Source organism: Saccopteryx leptura, chromosome 2, assembly GCF_036850995.1.
Source record: "Saccopteryx leptura isolate mSacLep1 chromosome 2, mSacLep1_pri_phased_curated, whole genome shotgun sequence".
Taxonomy (NCBI): domain Eukaryota; kingdom Metazoa; phylum Chordata; class Mammalia; order Chiroptera; family Emballonuridae; genus Saccopteryx; species Saccopteryx leptura.
In genome coordinates, this window is record NC_089504.1 from 254,068,698 (window position 1) to 254,091,083 (window position 22,386).

General features: G+C 51.5%; 2 protein-coding genes across 4 annotated transcripts in view; one reads left to right on the forward strand and one right to left on the reverse strand.

Annotated features, from left to right (window-relative positions):
* The window catches only part of RXRG (retinoid X receptor gamma), a 150,822-nt gene extending 146,647 nt beyond the window's left edge, over positions 1–4,175 (reverse strand). The window contains exon 1 of one of the 3 annotated variants that reach the window (XM_066371375.1): positions 4,037–4,175. The gene's annotated coding sequence lies outside the window, so the exon portion shown is untranslated. Of the gene's footprint in view, positions 1–2,970; positions 3,158–3,786; positions 3,902–4,036 lie in introns of those variants that run through there. The other 2 variants (XM_066371378.1, XM_066371377.1) reach the window with 2 other exon arrangements.
* On the forward strand, positions 3,302–22,118 carry MGST3 (microsomal glutathione S-transferase 3). Its single transcript, XM_066371381.1, has 6 exons — positions 3,302–3,442; positions 18,337–18,458; positions 19,260–19,333; positions 20,187–20,244; positions 21,281–21,353; positions 21,863–22,118. The coding sequence occupies exons 2-6, from the start codon at positions 18,342–18,344 to the stop codon at positions 21,997–21,999; spliced, it is 459 nt and encodes a 152-aa protein (XP_066227478.1). The 5' UTR covers positions 3,302–3,442; positions 18,337–18,341; the 3' UTR covers positions 22,000–22,118.
* The last annotated feature ends 268 nt before the right edge of the window (positions 22,119–22,386 follow it).

Consider the following 22,386-nt stretch of genomic DNA (forward strand, 5'->3'; position numbering starts at 1 on the left):
GAACATGGGAAGGTTATTTAACTGTACAGATGGAGAGGGGGGCGGTTTGGAGGGTGATGAAAACCGACTGTCATAGCACAGAGTCAAGAAACAACGTCTGAAGCTGATGTCCAGAAGGAGCAAACATCTGATCTACTGTAAGGAGGCACCTCTGAAAAAACCCCGTGATAGACAGGGTTCAAGAGCACTTGCTCCAGGATGGCGGGACCAGGTGGAACTGGGAGCTGGTCCTGTACTGCCTGACTTAACAGGTGTCCTCGAACTGCATGAATGAAAACGTTGGAATGAAGAGAGCGGTGGTTGTGATACATTTGAGAGAGCGAGGCACCCAAAGTAGCGAAAATGAAATACATTGCATTATGTAAAGGCCTTTCCTGTTTCCTGAAAACGGAGCCATGTCTTGAGGGTGTAAGATAGCCAAAGTTTCACTACACCCTTTCATCCTTTTCCACCTGAAGCAGATCCACCCCCCACCCAGAGCCACTGAAAACCCGGGCCTGCAGGTTGGTTACACTGTAACTACTTAAATAAAGACAAATTAATCACCCAGTCACTAGTCTGATTTGAATGAAATCAGACTTTGCCCCAAGATATGGGCCCTGATATGCTTTGCCTGCCGAGCTTGCAGTTTCACGTGTACACACAGCACTTCTATGCAATCAAACATCCATGGGACATGCTCCTTTCATACCCTGGCAGGTCTAGCCTGCTGTGCTACGTGCCAGGTGGCCACACCTTAACCCTTCTCCTGCAGATCCTTGTGCAGACGTGCCCCAAGGTCCTGCGTTCCCTGTGCATTGTGAGGCTCTGACTTTTAGATAAGGAAAGAATAGGGTTTTTGCTTAATCCTAAGCATGAGCAACGTTTAAGTTTTACACTGGCCTGACCAGGCGGTGGCGCAGTGGATAGAGCATCGGACTGGGATGCAGAGGACCCAGGTTCGAGACCCCGAGGTCGCCAACTTGAGCGTGGGCTCATCTGGTTTGAGCGAAAGCCCACCAGCTTGAACCCAAGGTCGCTGGCTCCAGCAAGGGGTTACTCGGTCTGCTGAAGGCCCGTGGTCAAGGAACATATGAGAAAGCAATCAATGAACAACTAAGGTGTTGCAACGCGCAACGAGAAACTAATGATTGATGTTTCTCATCTCTCTGTTCCTGTCTATCTGTCCCTGTCTATCCCACTCTCTGACTCACTCTCTGTCTCTGTAAAAAAATAAATAAATAAATTTTACACTGAAGAAAAAAAAATTAAGATTGTTTTAGTGGAGTGCCTAGGAAAAGCCTCTGTGTTTTCCAAAATTTCTATAATAAACAAATATTGCTTTTGTAATGAGAGTTTGAGAAAAAAGGTCCTGAGTGGTTAAGTCCTGTTTTTTGGCCAAACAAGGAAAACTGGGGAAGGAAGAGCTGGAATTATGCTCCTGATTCTTCAATCACTCCTCCTATTGAAACCATGTCAACGTCAATAAATTAAAAAATAAACTTTTTTTTTTAAGTATTATATAATGAAAGAAAAAAAAACCACTCCTCCTATCACCTCCAGCTTTTTCTTACATAGAACAGGCAGCAAGTGACTCACTCCCTTCAGACTGCAACCAAACCACCACAGGCTGGTGACTTAAACAGCAAGCATTTCTGGAAGTTCCTGGAGGCTGGGCCAAGATCAAGGTGGCAGCAGATTCAGTGTCTGCTTCCTCTTACACAGATGAGTCTTGGCCAAGGGGGTTCTCTAGGGTCTCTTATCAAGGCACCTATCCCATTCATGGGGGCTCCACCTTTCATGACTAATCACCTCTCAAAGGCCCACCTCTAAAATGCGAACACACTGGGGGGGTTAGGTGGGGGCAGTCAGTCTATATAGCAGCAGGGGGGAGAGGCGAGAATCTCCTTCCTTAAGATAGAAATGCTCCCCTACTTTCTTACTTCCAACGTTCAATCAAAACAAGCCCTTGACAACCAACAGGCCAGAAACCCTAAAACAGGGGTCCCCAAACTACGGCCAGAGGGCCGCATGCAGCCCCCTGAGGCCATTTATCCGCCCCCGCAGCACTTCCCGAAGGGGCACCTCTTTCATTGGTGGTCAGTGAGAGGAGCATAGTTCCCATTGAAATACTGATTAGTTTGTTGATTTAAATTTACTTGTTATTTTAAATATTGTATTTGTTCCCGTTTTGTTTTTTTACTTTAAAATATGTGCAGTGTGCGTAGGGATTTGTTCATAGTTTTTTTTTATAGTCCAGCCCTCCAATGGTCTGAGGAACAGTGAACTGGCCCCGTGTAAAAAGTTTAGGGACCCCTGCCCTAGAATATATAAGGCCTTCTTGTACCTAAGAAGTTGAAAGCGTTGAGAATGCTTGGAAGTTGCTGAAACAGCCCTAGTCAACACTGGACGAGCCCCCCCCCCCAAGGACTTTTAGATGTGTGGGTACCACCGCCCGCTAAAAAGGACCAAACACCAGCCTAGAGCACATCCTCTAAGATGCGGGGTAAAGCCTCTCTGCACCTCCACCTGGAACCACTGCGCTCCCTGGCGCGCTCCGAGGGGGCAGTGCCCATGTGCCCAAGGAAGACTGGGGAGGCCCAGGTGCATTCCCCAGGCAGGCGGGGGGGAGGTGGGGGGTCAGAGCGAAGGGGTGGGCCGACTACACAGCGCCTGGACAAGTCCCGCTCCGCGAGCCCCACCCTGCCACCTCCCGGGATTGGACTCCAGGCGCTAATAGCGCTCGGCTCGTGCTGGCGATCGGAGGTCCGCAGTCCCCGAGACGGTGCGGTCCTGCTCCCGGAAACAGAACCGCGAGGGCGGGACCAGGGCTCGGCAACAGTGATAAGAGCAACCATTACTAGTCAGGGAAACGCGCGGGCCCGAACACCTCTAAACCCCTACCCTTGGCGGGGGCAGCGGTCTGAAACCCCGAGCACATGCTGCACCCGTTCGCACCCCCACCTGGAGGGGGGAATCGCTCTGACTTACGCGCACGCGCCGTGCAAGCCTGAGCCTCTCTCTTGCCGCTGACCGCCCCAAGACGCAAGCTACGGTGGCCGGGATGGAGGCAAATTACCAACGTGCGACCGTTCTGTAAACCCAACTCGGGAAGCACGAGCTGGCTGGCGGAGTCGTTTTAGAAAGGTGCGGCTTGCAAAGGCCTCCGCAGAAGGGGCTAGATGAATAAATTTGGGTGTGGAAGGGAGAAGTCAGGGGACAAACGCGAAAAGAAAGAAATTTCAGCCTCTGGCTCAAAACCAGGAGCCTGAAACGCGCGCTCATTAGATGCCGCGGTGCGCCTCGCCTTAGGGGCGTGGCCTCAGGCAGCGCGGGCGGTGGCGGGGCCTGTGGTAGGCGGGGCCTCCTCGAGCCCCGCCACGCCCTCCCGGAGGCCTCGGTCACTGCACCCACACTTCGCTGCGCAACTGCGTTCTACACCAGCCCTTCGGAGGTGATCCAGGTGAGTGCATGCACCTGCAGGCAGCAAGGGGCGCCGGCCCTCGGGGACGCCTCAGTTCCTGCGCTGGGCACCGCCCATATCTATCTCTGCTATCCCAAGCTGAAGAGGGACTCGCTCGCTCTCCCCCTTTCCTGTCTGTAGATTTCTGTCTACCTTTTCCACCCCCTTTGCCCTCCACCCGCCCTGCATCCTCCCCGGGATGGAGTTGGGTTTGCAGCGTCTAAGCCGGGGGATGGCCGTGCCATCTGTATGTAACTCAGGGAGATTCTCAAGGTCAACCCCTCCAAAGTCGCTTCCTTCCCTCTCCCCCTGTGCCCGGGCTGTGCCTCCCGAGCCCACCCGACCTTGTCAGCTGCAGCTCTAGTGCGGAGGTGGGCGAGCAGGCACTGCGGGGCAGTAGGCAGTGGGCAGCGCAGGCCCGCGGGTAACGACGGAGCGCTGGAGCGCTGGCCCGCTGCGGATGCAACTGTGTTGCTAGGGACCTTCCGGGAGCCCCCCCCCCCCCCCGCCCAGGGGATCGTGTTTGTTTCCCAACTGCCCCACAGAAACGTTTGTCAGTTTGCATTGGAACCTAGAAGTGGGAGCATTGCCTACCTCTGCCTTTGAGCAGGATGCGCGGCAGGAGGCGGAATCCTCATTTACGGTTCTGCCTTGGGTTTCTGAAAACGTCCCGCCGTCTGGTGTCGGCGGTGGAAGGGCCTGGAGACTCCATGGTGAGTCATCCCAGAGTGCGGCTTCTGCTAGTACTTTCCTTGGGAGTCACGAGGTTACGAGCTACATTGTAGCTTCGGGGACAAGTGTGGGAAAGGAGAGGGAGGGAAAGCAGAAGACCGGAGGGTGGTGGGGGTGGGGAAGAGGGCGTGGCCGGGGCTTCGGTCCCTAACCTGAAGAAGGGGAGCCGTGGATGAAGGACACTTAACAGACCTGCAGTTGTGCTGTGGGCCTAGGCGTGGTCATGGAGCATGGCCGCAGGGTTCAGCAGCTTCCTCTGTGCCTGGAGGCTGAAGCAGGCTTCTCTTGGGCGATCCTGAGATCCCTGCGAGCCTGCAGTATTGAGAGGCACCCCAAGGGTCTCCGTCAGAGTTCCAGGCTCTGTTTTATTTAGTTCAGTGAATTTGGTTCAATAGTGTCTGAGTGTATGTGTGTGTGTGTGGGGGGGGGGGGGGGGAATCAAGAATGTGTATCCTCCCAGGGGTTAAATAAAACTAACATCTAACTATTACAAACAACTACTTTTTTTCACCCCTGGAACGAAGGTCTGTTAAGCTTCCCTCCTGACACAGTGTGACAGAAATAGAAAACTTTGTCAAGCATCTTTTTTCCCTCCCTGAACTCATGTTGCTATATATAAAACAGACACACTGGTAGAGACTCTGTGGCCAGCCCTAGAAACTGCACTGCAGGGGCTTGCTTCGGTAAAGGAACAAACCTGGAGAAGGGCAGTCTCCCCTCCTTTCCCCCTGCTGGCCTAGCTCTCCCAGGACACCATCGTGAAAGGGAAAACTCCTAACTGGAAGACAGCAGATAGACTGAGCATGTGTGAAAGAAGGGCTTTACCCCATTATCTAGAGAAATGCTGAAAAGCCCCTGGAACAATCTAGAATGAAATGATGACACCTCAGTCTTCCAAAAAGAAATTTAGAGCCCACTGCACAGCCAGCAGCATTTAAATATACTGTTCCCTGTATTTATAGTTAAGTATTCTGAATCCATATTCAGAACACCATTGCCAACCACAACGGACAGTACACCGTTTGCATTTTTAAAGCAGTATTTGTTGTTGTTGTTTTTTAAAGTGTATACTGAGACAGTTTTTGCAACTGATTCATGGGTACTCCTTGTGGGTATACTATTCTCCTGCAGAGGAAAAATTTAGTAGTTATCAGGAAGGTGACTGCTGTGTAAAATAGAATTCCTGAGTTTCCCATACTGTCTCTCACAGCATCTATCTACTACCTACCTATCTTTGTGCAGAGAAAAGCAGTGAGGAGACGAGACAACTGTGTTACCTTCCAAAGACATTTGCAGAGATACCTTTAAGGATTATCACTATTTGGAATGCTAAGCACCCCTCTGAGTTCTTTCTAGAGTTGACCTGTTTATTAACTGGAAGTTGGCTTCCAGTATTTTGGTGCCTTCATCCACTTTTTAAAATAAGTGATATTTTATCTCTCCAGCCTAAGCAATGTGAACAATTGGTACAGACAGGCATGGAGGGTGAAGACCCCTGTTCCAGGAAGGAGGCAGCTGCCCAGGCAGTTCCTTCATTCAGAATGGTGGGTCCCCTTGTGGGGACTGGGCAGCTGCTAGGAATTAACTGCTCTCTGCCCGCATTTCTTGTGATGCAAAATGCAAGTGGTGTCAGTGTGAGTCATTTGAGATTTTTTCTTCCTCTTCTGGAAATCAGGGCTTTGTTTCCCTACATCCTTGGTCCCTGTGTAATGTCAGTGAAAGGACAGGTTACATGGAAATCATTTTTATAAAAACAAAGTACCAATTTCTGTGCTGCCTTGCTGCTCGCAAACCTGGATACCTGACAAATTAGAGGACGTTTTTCCTTCCTATACTATCTCCTCTTCTGTCATCCTGTAATGCCAACACTCATTAAAAAAGAAAAAAAAAGTCCTTTTTAGACCTTTTCCAAGGTGGGGGTTTTTTCTCTTTCAATTAGGAAGATCCCAGGCTTTAGTCACAGGTTTAGAGTTAATTATTAACTTTCTATTCTTGCTAGTATTATGCTCAGGAGAAGGGTTGAGGAGGCAGATAAGTTCCAAAAGAGGTCAGGTATGGTCAAAGGTGGCCCCAACCACCCTGACAGGAAAAGTAGACAAGGACTGAGAGCACAGACTCTGAGACCAGACTGTGTGAATCCAGGCTGTCTCCGTGATAGCTGTGTGACCTTGGGCAGATGACTTAACCTCTCTGGTGCTCTGCGAAAAGGCACTGAGCACTCACACTGAAGGTTGCCACCTTCAGACTGCGGAAGCCATCCTGCAGCCTGTCCCTGTGGTCACATGTTCTGGGAGGCCGAGCTCCGGGAGGTCCAGTGTGACCCAGGGCTTCTAGATGAGGTGTCACCACATCAAGGCACTGAAGTCACACTCCAGAGAGAGGGCAGCAGGTTGCGTGCTCTTTCTTCCTCTGCAAAATGGAAGTAATAATATAGGGGTGCCCTGAGGGTTTAATGGGTTGGTATTGGTGAACTCCTTAAACAGTGTTTGATGTGCAGTAAATAATATCCATGCTAATAATAAGTATTATGGACAATAATTGATTTCTTCAAGTACTCTTGCTCTGGTCTACATCAGCACCTCCGGCACGCTGGTCTCCTTCTCTTTCTTCCATAAGTACAGCCCTTTCCTGTCCCCACGCTGGTGTTCTCTCTCACACATTGTGGTTTCTGTCCTGCGGAGCCTGTCTCAACCCTTCCCCTCTCCTGTTTCAAGGTCCTCCTGTGCTCTGTCCCTCCACTGGACTGTGTTCTTCCTTCTCGGTCCGGGTCACCTCTGTGGCCCTACCCCTCCCGTGGAGCACGGTGTGACGCGAGGGGCTCAGCCCGGGGAAGGAGCCGTCCTGAGCAGTACTGAAGAAGGTGGTAGGTGCGGGTGTCAGGCAAGCGTCCCATGAAGGCGAAGGGTTTGTCCGGCCTTGACGGTTGCACATCAGTCCCATTTAAGGAAATGTTGAGATTTTTATTTGCCTCTGTGTCCTGGGGTTTCTCCCCACTTTTCTCCCTGCCCCTGAGGTTGCCACTTTCAGACCGCGGAGGACATCCTGCAGCCTGTCCCTGGGGTCACATGTCCTGGGAGGCCGAGCTCCAGGAGGTCCAGTGTGACCCAGGGCTTCTAGATGAGGTGTCACTACATCAAGGAACTCTCACCCGTATAGAGTCTGTGGTGTCAAGAATCTGGGGAAGTGTCATCACAGCAGCCACGGGATCTGTCCCATCTTGTTACAAATCTATTATTCTTAGAAGAGCTGAAGTACCGGTTTTCCCCGGGGACAATCAGTGTGAGTGCTCAGTGTCTTTTCGCAGAGAAGTCACACTCCAGAGAGGGGGCAGCAGGTCGCGTGCTTATCTGGTCGACCTGGGTCAGTGCAGACATCCCCCTGACCAGGTGCCAGCCACTGGACCTGAGCATCTTCTGATCCTCCCTTCCCCCTCCCAGGGCAGGCATGAACTCCAGTTCTCCGAAGTGTTGACAGTAAAACAACATGTGAGGCCTGACCTTTGGTGGCACAGTGGATAAAGCGTCAACCTGGAACGCTGAGGTTGCTGGTTCGAAACCCTGGGCTTGCCTGGTCAAGGCACATATGGGAGTTGATGCTTACTGCTCCTCCCCCCCCTTCTCTCTCTCTCCTCTCTAAAAAAAAAAAGAAGAGAACTAAAAAAAAGTTAAAAAAATAAAATGTGAAATTTGAGTATTTTTTTTTATTTATTTATTCATTTTAGAGATGAGAGAGAGAGAGAGGAGAGAGAGAAGGGGGGAGGAGCTGGAAGCATCAACTCCCATATGTGCCCTGACCAGGCAAGCCCAGGGTTTCGAACCGGCAGCCTCAGCATTTCCAGGTAGACGCTTTATCCACTGCACCATCACAGGTCAGGCCAAATTTGAGTATTTTATATGACCAAGCTATAGCTGGATACATTTGGGTTTTAGCACAGTTATCGCTAAAGGAAACAGCTCTCCCGTCCTCTTGACTTGGAGTTAGGAACCAAAGAACGGAGGTTCCGGCAGAGACCCGCTTTATGACCCAACCCAGCTGTCAGCTCCTGCAAGTCATTAATCAAGAGACATAGTGACTCATGTGCTTATCAAACGACTTTCCCTTTTATCCCTTGGAGAACTAGCTACTGAATATCAGTGCAATTGGGGGGAAGAGTTATGTCTTCACCTGGGTTAGCATTCCTTGTTCTCTTAAATGTCCACGTCCTCGTTCGCAAATATGTCACTTGAAACGCTGACACGCAGACAGATTTTATCATGTGTATGATGCGTTTGGAAATGTAAGACAGATGCACAGAAATCCTGTGACCGCCCTGTTCTCTCTCCCATCATGGAAACGGAATCCCTTCGATGTTGCCTTCCTCTGGGCTCTTCGGAGTCTCCACTGAGCATCCCGTGGGCTCAGGAGGGTCTGCTGCCCTGCTGGGAGACCATCGGGAGGCCTGTTCCTCTGTGCACCCAGCTGGCGTCAGAGCCATGGCTGCGCAGCTACCTGGGGGGTGCTTTAAGTGAGCGAAGTAGATCCAGCACAGTCACCCTCCCCAGCCCCCCAGTGTTGGGGACTCTGGGAAGTCCACTGGGATGGATCCGACCAGCCCTCCAAGTTACAGTCCTCATGTTACTCATGAAAATGACTGTTGCTGTGCCGTGTAAAATAGGGAAACGGATAAAAGGAAGACTGTGTTGATGCACAGGCAGCTGAACCGGGGTTCTCACGAAACACTGGGGAAAAAGGTTCCCACTCAGTCTCCGAGTGCTTTATTGTTGTCCCCCGTTCCTGGGTGCATAGCGGCGTCATTTGAGAGCAATCCTGCCCATGGAATTGGGGTTACCAGTGTCCGAGCTGCCTTGTGTCTGTCTGTGGGCATAGAGAGAGATGAAAGTGGGATCCTCTCTCCCAGAAAGCATCTGATTGATTTCACTTTAAAGAGAAGGGGTAACGTCACGGCTCAGAAGTCATAAATATTTCAAGGCGAATGCCCGCATCCATGAAGGCTGCCCTGGCTTCCCCAGCACAGTGTTGACTGCTCTGGGCAATTCATGTTGGCAGCCGGGGGCACCAGAGTCAGGGGTGAAGGAGAGCTTCGTCCTGGGGGTGCTCGGCTGTCGTCCGGGCAGTTTTCTGGGTGACGCCTGTGTAACTAGAGGAGTCCCTGCCCCAGAGAGCTAAGGTGAGCAGTGGCCTTAGGAACAGGAACGGGAGGTCAGGGCTAGTCACACCTCTGGGAGGGTGTCAGTAAGTTTCCTAGAGAAGAGTACCTGAGCTGAACGGCATGACGCTGTGGGGTCACTCAGGCCCTGGCACGGAGCACAGCTTCCAGGGCTGGGACCCATGCTTCCGGGGCAAGACTCACTTTCAGTTCAAGTTCCATCACTCCTGGAGTGAGGCTCTGCAGTGCTGCCTGGTGGCTTTCTTAAAATCCACCTGTGTCTTCTCGCTGGCTGCACGGAAGCAACGTGTCCCAGGCGCTCCTGTACCCACTCACCTGTCTGACCCGCAGACCACAGGCCCCCTGCTGGTCACCCAGGAGCCGCTGGGCTATGATCTCCCCTACAAACCCACGGAGGCCTGGGGTTTCTCTGCTGCCCTCTGTCCCATACCCCGCCTGCTTCAAAGTATTCTTCCCAGTTTCTTCCCCCACCCCCACTTCATATGTCCTTGAAAAATCGTGTTGGGCCTGACCAGGCAGTGGCGCAGTGGTTAGAGCATTGGACTGGGATGTGGAGGACCCAAGTTTGAAACCCCAAGGTTGCTGCTTGAGTGCGGGCTCACTAGCTTGATTGTGGGGTTGCTGGCTTGAGCGTGGGATCATACACATGACCCCATGGTTGTTGGCTTGAGCCCAAAGGTCGCTGGTTTGAGCAAGGGGTCACTTGCTCTGCTGCAGCCCCCCGCCCCCAGTCAAGGCACATATCAGAAAGCAATCAGTGAATATCTAAGGAACCGCAACAAACACTTGATGCTTCTCATGTCTCTCCCTTCCTGTCTGTCCCTATTTCTCTCTCTGTCACAAAAAAATAAAAATAAAACTAATATTCTTTAAAAAAAGAAAAAATAAAGTTGTGTTGGGCTAGTCATGAATACTTTTGTAAGTAGAAAAAGTTACAAGTCAAGGTGTTGCTGTTTTTAAAAATACAGAAATACTTCGGTTTCTTAGTCTCCAAAGTAGCATGCGTGGAAAACCCACAGCAAACAGCCTATTTAGTGATGGAAGACTGAATGATTCCAAGACAGGGACATGGCAAGGTGGCCCCCTCTTGTCACTTCTCTGTGACATTTGGATTGGTTCCAGCCTGACAAGCTAGCAAGAGAAAGAAATGACGCACATCCAGGTTGGAAAGTAAGAAATAAACTGTCTTTACAGAGGACACTGTCCTGTATGTAAAGTGTTCCAACGATCCTGGACCTGCGCCCCCTCGCCTGGCTCTTGTGCCCTGGCTCTGTCCTCCCCTCTGTCCTAGGGGAGCTGGGGTGTCACTCCTGCTCTGTGCCTGAGGGGAGCTTTGTGCAGGTTTCTCCTTGCTGCTCCCCAGCTGAGGAAGGAAGGTGTGATCTAACTCCTGAGTAAGGAGCAGCCCCGTGCAGTAGTGCATGCAGAGTGGGACACTGGGCCAGTCTGCCGCGTCCGGACTCCGGCTCTGCCCTCGCTAGCTGTGGGACCTCAGACAAGTTACTGACCTCCCCTTGGCCTCAGTGTCCTCATCTGTAAAATTGGGGCAATAATAGGAATGACCACACAGGATTGTTGTGGGGGCTGAGTGTTAATTGATATAACCGCTATTTCATTGCCTGGCCTGTAAGAAGCACTCCACGGGTTCTCTGTCTCGCAGGTGCTGTCCAGGGTGGAGGGTGACACTGTTTCCTGTGTTGCCATTTCTGCCCTAAGGAATAAAAAGTTCATCAGGAGTTAGTTGGAGGCCCCACGGGATCCTTAAATAGCCCTTTCATTTGAAGTCCCGTTGCTGATGGCTCAGAATGTAAGAGGCACCTGATCCGATGCTCAGTCTCAGGAGTTCACATGAGCATCCCTTTTGAAAGGTGAAAAGCCTTAAATTCTGACCCACTGAACACGTGCAAACATTTGATCTGGTAAGCGAGATGGTGACCATGAGGAGAGAGCTGTCATAGGAATCAATTGGCTGTCCCAGAAGCTACTAAGAGCTGTCTTGCCCACCTGTTTGGTCATGAGTCCTCTGTCTTTGGATCTGAATGAAGAAACCGGTCACCAGTGGGCACACCCTTCGTGAGTGAGTGTGCAGGGCTTTGCTGGGTGGAAGTCTTTCTGCAAATCCACCTCTGGTCTCCTCCTCCCTCCCCTGTCAAGTTCTGGGGGCGCCTGACCAGGTGGTGGCGCAGTGAATAGAGCATTGGACTGGGATGCGGAAGGACCCAGGTTTGAGACCCCAAGGTTGCCAGCTTGAGCACAGGCTCATCTGGCTTGAGCCAAAAAAAAGCTCACCAGCTTGGACCCAAGGTCGCTGGCTCGAGCAAGGGGTTACTCGGTCTGCTGAAGGCCCACGGTCAAGGCACATATGAGAAAGCAATCAATGAACAACTAAGGAGTCCCAACAAAAAACTGATGATGGATGCTTCTCATCTCTTTCCATTCCTGTCTGTCTTCCCCTATCTATCCCTCTCTCTGACTTTCTCACTGTCCCTGTAAAAAAAATAATAAATAAAAATTAAAAAAAAAAGTTCTGGGGGCATTGCAGGACAAAGGGAGACTCCAAGGACTCGGAGACAAGACCCTGCCTGTGAGGTTAGACTTGGACAAAATCCACACCTCCAGAGAATTTCCTTAAACTGTGGTGCCTGACCAGCATCACCAACCTCACCGAAGAACTTGTTACAAATGCGGACTCCCAGGCCCCGCCTGAGAAACTCTTGGGACGGGGTGTATTTTAACGACCCCTGCAGATGAGTTTGATGCTGCTGATGTCTGAGAAACCCTTCCTGGAAACTTAGGCCTCCCCTGAGGTCCTGTCTGCATGCAAGTGACCATATCAAAAGCATGTGCAGGAGTCACGTTGTCTGACCTCAGAGGGCAAGTGGTCCATTTTCAGATGTGGACCATTTTCATCCATCATTGTTCAAGTTCACGTTAGATGGCTCACTGATCAGTGTGAAACAAGTGTGCGCAATCTCCCTGGCAGAGGCGTGGCCTGCGAGGGTGGGCCAGAAGTAAGGCTTCCTGGGGAAAGGGCAGGACCCGCACTGGGCCATGTTGGCGGGACTGGACAGTGAGCCAACTCAGGAGGCGGGCGCCTCCAAGCTTGCTTCTGTCTTCCAGCGTCCAGCTTCCCCCTAAAAGCTGCTGCCAAGCCTGACCTGTGGTGGTGCAGTGGGTAAAAGCGTTGACCTGGAACGCTGAGGTTGCTGGTTCAAAACCCCAGGCTTGCCTGGTCAAGGCACATATGGGAGTTGATGCTTTCTGCTCCAACCCCCTTCTCTCTCTCTCTCTCTCTCTGTTTCCTCTCTCTAAAAATTGAATAAATAAAAAAAATCTAAAAACCGCTGCCAAAGGGTCCCATCTCCAAAGCCAAAAGCACACGTTAAAGTCTGGTCACACAGCTCAGCAGAGAGGACTACTTCCTCCTTATGAGAACTCCCTCTTCCCTCCTATCGAAAGTCTGTGCTGCTCTGGGCCTCTTCATACCTCAAAGCCCGTCCCATGCATGTGAATTGCATCCACTTGGAGGGCTTTCTTGGTCAGTGATGGCTCACTTTGGGTTACACTGTCCCTTAGGAAAGTGGTGTGTCCTCTGTGGACCCTTGACAGCCTCCCAGTGTCCTTCCCCCCCTTCCTCCGCCTCTCAGCTGAGTCCCTGGAGGGAGAAGCAGGAGGCGTGGACTGGGTGGGACATGCTGGTAAAGTCCTTCTAACCTCCTCCTCTCCTGTTCCCACCACTCCCCAGGGCCCAGCCACCTGGCCACCTTTCTGTCCTTGAGTGTGCTGCAGCTGTTCCTGTCCCTGGGCCTTTGCACTTGCGTTCTGATTGGAGCGTTCTTTCCCCGGAATGTTGCGCAGCTATCTCTTCCTCCTTCAGCACACCTGCCGCAGCGAGGGGGCTATGGTGGTCCTGAGGGGGGAGCCACGCCCTTCTCTCTGCAGTGTGTTCTCAGCGGAGGGGGCCGCTCTCTCCAGTTTTGCTTGCTGGTTTCTTGTCTGGCTTTTGTCATCCCGAGAATGGCAGTGCCCTGTGAGCAGGGACCCCACCATACTCTCGCTGTATGCCCCCACACCTTAAACAGTGCCTGGCATACAGTAAACGCTATTTGTTGTTCTTTTTTTGTGTGTGACAGAGATAGAGACCGAGGGACAGATAGGGACAGACAGACAGGAAGGGAGAGAGATGAGAAGCATCAATTTTTTTTTTTTTCTGAAGTTGGAAACGGGGAGGCAGTCAGACAGACTCCCGCATGCGCCCGACTGGGATCCACCTGGCACGCCCACCAGGGGGCAATGCTCTGCCCATCTTGGGGCATTGCTCTGCCGCAATCAGAGGCATTCTAGCACCTGAGGCAGAGGCCACAGAGCCATCCTCAGCGCCCAGGCCAACTTTGCTCCAATGGAGCCTTGGCTGCGGGAGGGGAAGAGAAAGACAGAGAGGAAGAGAGGGGGAGGGGTGGAGAAGCAGATGGGCGCTTCTCTTGTGTGCCCTGGCTGGGAATCGAACCTGGGACTCCCGCACGCCAGGCCGACGCTCTACCACTGAGCAAACTGGGCAGGGCCGAGAAGCATCAATTCTTCATTGCAGCACCTTAGTAGTTCATTGATTGCTCTCTCATATGGGGGGGGGGGAGCTACAGCAGACCGAGTAACCCCTTGCTCAAGCCAGCAACCTTGGGCTCAAGCTGGTGAACCTTGCTTAAACCAGATGAGCCTGCGCTCAAGCTGGTGACCTCAGGGTTTCAAATCTGGGTCCCCTATGTCCCAGTCTGACACTGTATCCACTGTGCCACCGCCTAGTCAGGCAGTAAGCACTCTTTGTATCATGCATGGTTGAATAAAGGAATTTAGTGTCCTTAGAACTCAGTATGCTGTCCACACCAGGAAGCTAACTCCCCCTAAAACACAAAACCTAAGTAGGCCAGCCTTTTGGCAAATTTGAGTCTATTTCACACAGCATCAGAACTAATGTCTACGTCAAAGCACATTATCGATTTGTAGAAAAGTCAGTAAGTATCTCCTTACTTAGGAAGTATCATATTTCACGCATGGACAGACATGTATGTACCCTTGCTGCCCTTTACAAAGCATTGGTGCTTGGATTGACATTTATCAGACGTTCATATCAGATGGTAAATTTATCTCACTTGATTCCTCAAACCATCCTGGGAAGTAAACAGCATTCTCCCATTTGTCCAGAGACTTGGTAACGTCCTCAAACTTGCTGAGGCTGCGTGTAAACACAGGTCCAACTCCGGAATCCCCACTGTCTCCAGTCCCACGGGTTGTCCCTTAGGGAGAAGGACCAGTCCTATACCATGCTCTGGTCTGCCAGGCATAAAAACATTTCCAAAAGGATCACGACTCTTCAGTCAGCAACAGAACTTGATTAAAAAAAAAGAAAAACTGGTCCCTGGCTGGTTGGCTCAGTGGTAGAATGTCAGCCCGGCATGTGGAAGTCCCGGGTTCGATTCCCGGCCAGAGCACACAGGAGAAGCGCCCATCTGCTTCTCCACCCTTCCCCTTCTCCTTTTTCTCCATCTCTCTCTTTCCCTCCTGCAGCCATGGCTGCATTGGAGCAAAGTTGGCCCAAGTGCTGAGGATGGCTCCAAGGCCTCCACCTTGTGCTAGAATGGCTCTGGCCACAACAGAGCATCGCCCCCTGGTGGGCATACTGGGTGGATCCCAGTTGGGTGCATGTGGGAGTCTGTCTGTCTGCCTCCCTGCTTCTCACTTCGGAAAAATACAAAAAAAAAATAGGAAAAACTGGACAGAATGACTCAAGTTCCTTTAAACCTTCAATTTCCTCTTCTCGCAGCTGAACAATTTTGACTCCTTCCCAGACTGCCAGTTGCCAACTAGCAGGAAGCCCACACCTCCACAAGTACTGTTTCTGCCTTTCCCCAACCCAGTCAGTTTCAGGGTTTTTTTCATGTGTGTGGTACATCTATCTGTACCATTTCTGGGTTTGTGATGATAAATAGTGCTGAGGTGAGTGTCTCTGGACCAAATTGATTCCCAGTGGAATTAATGAGGCAGAAGGTCAGATCCGTGTCAAGAGTATGGCCAGCCTGTCGTCGGGCTGTTCCCCAGGTGACTGTACCTTACACCTGCCCCAGAAGTGTGTTTTAGCACAGGCTCGATACTTTCAAAAACCAGGCTGGGCAAAAGTATGTTTACGGTTGTGAGTAAGCAAAACACAAGCGCCTAATCTTGCATTATTATTGGTTAATTATTGTATTATCTTCCCATATGAAAAACTGTAAACCGACTTTTAAAAGACCCACCCTGTATGTACCTAAATGCACTTTTATTTACACCAGTCGAGTGAACTTCAAATGGATGACCTTGACCGCTGTAATGATGACTGACAAGCGAGTTACTGAGTAGCCCATGCCGTGTTGGACGTGGGGCTCCGGAAGGACTTTGGGACTGTGCGTCCAGCACCTTGCAGGAAGGAGACAGAGTCTAGGGCAGAGTTCCTGGCCACAAGGATCTTATCTTGTTGGGTGGGTGCCAGGGTTGCTGAGGAACCAAGCGGTGCAGTGCCACGCCCAGAGGTGGGTTACGGGCCGCTTATCAGCTTGGGGAGCCTGTGCCCTAGCAGCTATCTGTGGGCTCCTGGGTGGGCAGGTGGGCAGAGCCCTGGGTGCGGCGGTGGCTTGGCTCCAGCTCTGGGTGTGGCCGCTGTGGCTTGAGCTGCCACCCCACCCCAGTGCATGCACCGGGCCTGAACCGCGAAGGCCCATTTCTCTAAGGCCTGGGAACCTCCATCGCTTTGCCCCAGCTCTCTTAAGAAAAAATGAATTCAGCAAGTGATACAGGTTCTTGGGAAGCCCAAGTGGATGATGCTGATTCTCTCCTTCCAGGACAAGCCTGAGCCATTTCTCAGTCCCTGTTGGGTTCATGTTCCCAGCAGCTGCGAACCTGCATGTTTCACCCTCACCCTCCTGGAGTAGTCCATACACCCTTCTGCTCCTGTTGTTTCATTTGATACTTTTGAGGGGAAAAAAAAGAGACTTACATAGGAAAGGGGCATATTTCATTCCAGGCACTGTGCTAGGTGACAAGCACTGGAAACAAGGTCGTTCCTAAGAGCCACCTGGAGTGGCAGGTTCAAATGATCTGACGGGCACCTGTAAGCACACCCCGAGTGCTTGGCACAGAGAATGCCAGACAGCACGCTCCCTCCCTCATGGGAGGTCGGCAGCTGACCTCAGCGGAGCCGGGCTCTGTTTCAGCACAGATCCCAGCAGCGGGCAGTGCTGGCCACTGTGGCGTAGGAAGCAGGACTCCTCATTTGGCGGGGCACGGGGAGGTGTCAGGGAGGGCTGCCCAGACTTTGCTCCTGCACCCATACGGGTGTATTTGCGGCTTCTGCAGGGAGAGCCTCGGGGAGAGTGGGCAGTCTGCTGCTCCCCAATGACCATGCGGCCCTTTGCAAACCATCCACTACCTCCTTAGCAGAGTGCGAGGAGAGAGGCGGTCCCAGGTTTAACCTCCCAGACTGCATGTCTGCTTTGGAAGAGGAGCTCAGTCGTGCATACCCAATTCCACCTGGAAATTTCTGAGCACCTGCTTTTGGGGGTTCATCGCCTGCAGTAGTAACACCTGCTCAAGAGGCACTTTGTCCTGCCCCCTGGCTTCTCCTACCCCAAGCCCTTGTAGATTGGAAGAACAGAGGTGAAGGACTAAGCCACCAAATCCTAAGGTTTTGCCTGGGCTAGTTGGATTTGGGGGAGAATTCTAAAACAAGCCCTGGTCCTATCTCCACCATCCTTCCACTGAGCCTACTTTTCCTTGTGCATAGAATTAATGGGGTCTGGGGGAGTGTTAAAAGGAAGCTTAGAAGGGCTGCACAGACATGAGGTGTCCGCACGCGGCCAGGGAGCCCGGCACCCTGTCCAAAGGTTCGGGACTGGAAGCTGCCTCTCAGAGGACTTGTCAACTTTGACCTAAACCAGATAGGCTTAGTTTTACTGTTTGTAAACAGGCAGCTTGTGACAAAGTTAGAGGCAGCCTTGTTTTTGAATGGCCCGGTGGCCCAGAGGAGTTTAATTCCAAGGTTCTGAGGCAGATTGGAAAGCTCGGCCGTTCATTGTCAGAGGTATTCAGAATTCGGCCCAGGTGTCTGTTCTGGTAACTACACCGGGGCTGACTTTCTACTCTGAAAATGCCTCACTCTGGAAGAGAATGAGGACGAGCAAGCTCGGAGGGCCTCCCGTCTCCTTGTCATCTGCAGCCACACAAGGTGGGCAAGTGTGACCAAGAGGTAACACCTGTGCTGAGTCAGCCCTTCCCAGTGTGTCCCTACCCCAGAGAGGGGGTTGGTGGCAGCCCCTCACAGGCAGCTCAGAGATTAGATACATCTCATGACCAGAATCTTGATCACGAGAACCCAGGCACAAAAAGAGGACATACATTAAGCTTGTGAACACTCTGTGAATGATGCATCCTTGAATAATTTTTATTATTTTTTGTATTTTTCTGAAGTTAGAAGTGGGGAGGCAGAGAGACAGACTCCTGCATGTGCCCAATCAGGATCCACCCAGCATGCCCACCAGGGGTCGATGCTCTCCCCATCTGGGCCATTGCCCCATTGCAACCAGAATCATTCTAGCACCTGAGGTGGAGGCCATGGAGCCATCCTCAGCGCCCAGGCCAGCTTTGCTCCAATGGAGCCTTGACTGCGGGAGGGAAAGAGAGAGAGAAAAAGGAGAGGGGGAGGGGTGAAGAAGCAGATGGGTGCTTCTCCTGTGTGCCCTGACTGGGAATCAAACCTGGAACTTCCAAACACCAGGCCAACGCTCTACTGCTGAGCCAACCAGCCAGGGCCTATCCTTGAATAATTTTTAAATTCTGTTGCGTGATGCACAGCACGTAGCTCCCACATACTCTTTGAAGCGTCATTTATACACCTGTCTCTGTGGCCCGCAGGTTTGCGTTGGCACCTGCCCATGTTACAGGGCTGGTCTCACTATTCTTTCTCCCCCAGCTGAGATGGCTGTCCTCTCCAAGGAGTACGGATTTGTGGTTCTGACTGGGGCCGCCAGCTTCCTCATGGTCGCTCACCTAGCCATCAACGTCTCCAAGGCCCGCAAGAAGTACAAGGTGGAGGTGAGTGGGACACGCTGGTGCTGTTGTAGGCTCGTCCTGGTGACAGCTTGTTCCCTGTCCTGGAGGGAGAGGGGAGGCGAGCTAGTGGCCCGCGGCAGCAGCTTCAGGGCTGGACCAGCTGGAGATTCTTCCCCTTTTCCAGCAGGTCCCTGCTGGGAACCAGTTTCCACCTGGTTTCACTTTGTCTCTTCTATAGAAAGACCAGGTGGGCTGGCGTGAGAACAGTCTGCCTTTGGACAGAGCTATTTCCCAGGAAGGGTGCTATTTTCTAAAGAGGGTTCAAGGCCATTGTTTCCTGGTTGTGGCATCCTCACCCAAGCAGGGACTGCCTGGTGCTTTCAGTTCTAGCTGGTCCAGGAGGATCATTACTGAAGTCATCCGTGGTGAGCGGTTCTAGGTGTCTATTTCTGTCTGGCAACATGTATTAGACTACCCTAACTAGAGCTGCTTTTAAATTTTTCCTACCTAGTTTCTTTCATTTTTATGAAAACGTCCATTGAAATTCTTCCACATTCAGCTCCTGTTCCCCTATTGGGGGAACTCTTACAAGGCTGTGTACTGGGTGGCTTTGAGAAGGAGCTGTTTCCCTCTGGTGTCTTTGTAATGGCTCAGAAATTGGGCAGCGATGGCTTCGGCACCTTGATATTGGATATTAACAGTCCCCGACTGAGTCTGCCTCTGAGAACCCAGACATTGATCACCTGTCAAGGGTACGATAGCAGGTGCCCGGGGATCGATTAGCCTGCAGGTTCAGGGTCACTGTCCTGACCATCTGATCAACACGCACTCTTGTGTTCACAGTATCCCACCATGTACAGCACAGACCCTGAAAATGGGCACCTCTTCAACTGCATTCAGCGAGCCCATCAGAACACGTGAGTGTGGGCCGTGCGGTGGCAAGGCCTCTGCGGAGCAGGTGCCTCTGTCCAGCTTCCCGGCCTGTAGTGCCCCTGTCGGTAATAGCAGCAGTGGCAATCATGGACACTCGTTAAAAGTATCATTTAGAAAACTTGTACATGAATAGTAAACAAAATAAGGGTTAGAATGGTGGTGTTTGGGATAATCTTTCAAGACTGTGTCTGGGGCTCCATGACCCTCTCCAGGATGTCTAAAGTGACTCTGAGTCACAGGACCCTCCTCGACAGCTGGTTAGACGGGGCAGACCTTCCCTCCGTTTCTCAGTCACCGCCGGTCCCAGAGGTGGGTCAGTGGCCGGGCCTCCTCCCTCAGTCAGTGTTTATTTCAATTTTAAGTGTCTCACTTGGGAAGTAAAAAGGTAAAAGGGTTCTCCGTTTTAGGGCACTTACCTGGGGCACTTTTTTTTTTTTTTTGTATTTTTCTGAAGTTGGAAACGGGGAGGCAGTCAGACAGACTCCCGCATGCGCCCGACCGGGATCCACCGGCATGCCCACCAGGGGGCAATGCTCTGCCCATCTGGGGCGTCGCTCTGTTGCAACCAGAGCCACTCTAGCACCTGAGGCAGGGGCCATAGAGCCATCCTCAGAGGCCTGGGCCCACTTTGCTCCAATGGAGCCTCGGCTGCGGGAGGGGAAGAGACAGAGAGGAAGGAGAGGGGGAAGGGTGGAGAAGCAGATGGGCGCTTCTCCTGTGTGCCTTGGCCAGGAATCAAATCCGGGACACCTGCACACCAGACCGACGCTCTACCACTGAGCCAACTGGCCAGGGCTTTTTTTTTTTTTTTTTTTAATGTTCTTCTGTCTCTTGCAGGTTGGAAGTGTACCCACCGTTCTTATTTTTCCTAGCCGTTGGAGGTGTGTACCACCCGGTAAGTTATTCCCTGGGGGTTTCATCTGGGATACAATGTATTCCTTCTAGTCCCCTGGACGGCTCATCTGGGCTACAATATGTTCCACCTAGGCACCCGGAGTTGTTTAAAAGAATTTTATTCAGTTACTTCTAAGTTCTTTAAAGTGGACTGACTTTTCCCCAATTTTTGTTACAGATAAAGGGAAACATCATGGATACTTTGTAACTTTGCCCATAAGTGGCTTCCTTTGCAAGTTCATTCATTCATGCAACAAACACTTACTGATTGCCCAAGGTTACCAAGATGAACTGACCAGGCAAATACCATAGGCACCTAAGTGTGTGAGGTTATTGGTCAGAAGGTGGGACAGACCTCAGAGGCCACTTACCTGTGGGCCACAGGGCTGGTCTGCACTGTAACCCATGTAAATAGGCTTCCTGAGCTTGATTACTTGCCTTTTGGATCCTGCCTTGACCAAAAGATGTTTCCCCTTAACTGCCCTCTGGCCAGAGAGCAATCATGTCCCCTTCTGGCCCTGAGCCCTCGTTGCCCTCTGGTCTGTACATGCTGCCACAATGGGACGACCTCTGCAGTTCCTGACCCACCAGAGCTAGGGTCTCCCAGCCCAGGGGAGTGAAATTACTCATTTTGCTAAAACATTGTGTAGTCAACGTTAGATGTTAATCAAGATCTGCTGGTCCTTGCCTGACCAGGCGGTGGCGCAGTGGATAGAGCATCAGACTGGGATGCGGAAAGACCCAGGTTCAAGACCCCGAGGTTGCCAGTTTGAGCGCGGGCTCATCTGATTTGAGCAAAGCTCACCAGCGTGGACCCAAGGTCGCTGGCTCGAGCAAGGGGTCACTCGGTCTGCTGAAGGCCCACAGTCAAGGCACATATGAGAAAGCAATCAATGAACAACTAAGACGTCACAACGAAAAACTGATGATTGATGCTTCTCATCTCTCTCTGACTCTGTCTCTGTAAAAAAAAAAAAAAAGATCTGCTGGTCCTTGAATGTAAATACTAATGTGCCACCCCTACTTTTTTTTTTTAGCGAGTAGTTTCGGGCTTGGGCTTGGCCTGGATTGTTGGACGAGTTCTTTATGCCTATGGCTACTACACAGGAGGTAAGGGCACACGGACGCCTGCCAGGAAACAGTTAAACTCTTAAGCTTCTGTTTTCCTCCTTCTCAGGGCCTTAAGGAAAAGGGGTGTAATTGGGTACTTGGGTGACAGTTCTGTTGCATTCTTTCTTCTAACCTTTGAATGGTAAAAAAACATCCTTTGAGCATTTTCTGAGTCAATTGCTATTGCAAACCTCCCAACCCTTGTGATTGATGTAGATGACATTACCCTATTGCAAAAATGGGGAAACTGAGGCTTAGCAAAGTTGAGGCTTCATCTAGGTCACCAGGCTATCATGTGGCAACTACCTATCAGCCAGGATTCAGAGCTGGGCAGCCCTTACCACTACTGGGAGATGGTCTCGCTGTGCTGATGTCTCTAAGGATGAAGGCAGCACCGCCAAGGGCCCGGAGCAGAGGAGCTCCAGTTAGTACCCTGTACCTTTCCGGAGGTCCCAGGAGCCCTATCATGACACACTGCTTTGCCTGAAGTGCCATTTCTTCTCTTCCAGAACCCAGCAAGCGGACCAGGGGTGCTCTGGGCTCCATCGCCCTCATTGGCCTGATGGGCACCACAGTGTGCTCTGCCTTCCAGCATCTCGGTTGGATTAAAACTGGCTTGGGCCATGGGTCTAAATGTTGTCATTAAATAATCAGAGAATGTTTAAAACTCATTTTTGAGTGACTTACTTTTATTTCCAATTACCTTGCTTTTGTTTTTATTTTCTAAATATAATAAAATTTATCTGGCATTAGCCTCATCCATAACCCTGACTCTGGTACTTATTTCCTGTTGAATTTACATTTGAAATATGCACCGTTACTACACAATGGGAGGGGCCCCAGGTACAGAGCACGCTCCCTGAGGAAGAGGGTCCTATAGTCTGAGAAGTCACCAGTGGCCGGCCCCGCTTATTGTGGCACCCAGGACCTGTGTGTTTACGGCAGCCTGAGAGCCCACATATAAACTGGGGCCACTGTGGGCACCTACTCCAGAGAAGGGCAAACCCATTACCATCTGCACGTTATGCCAGCC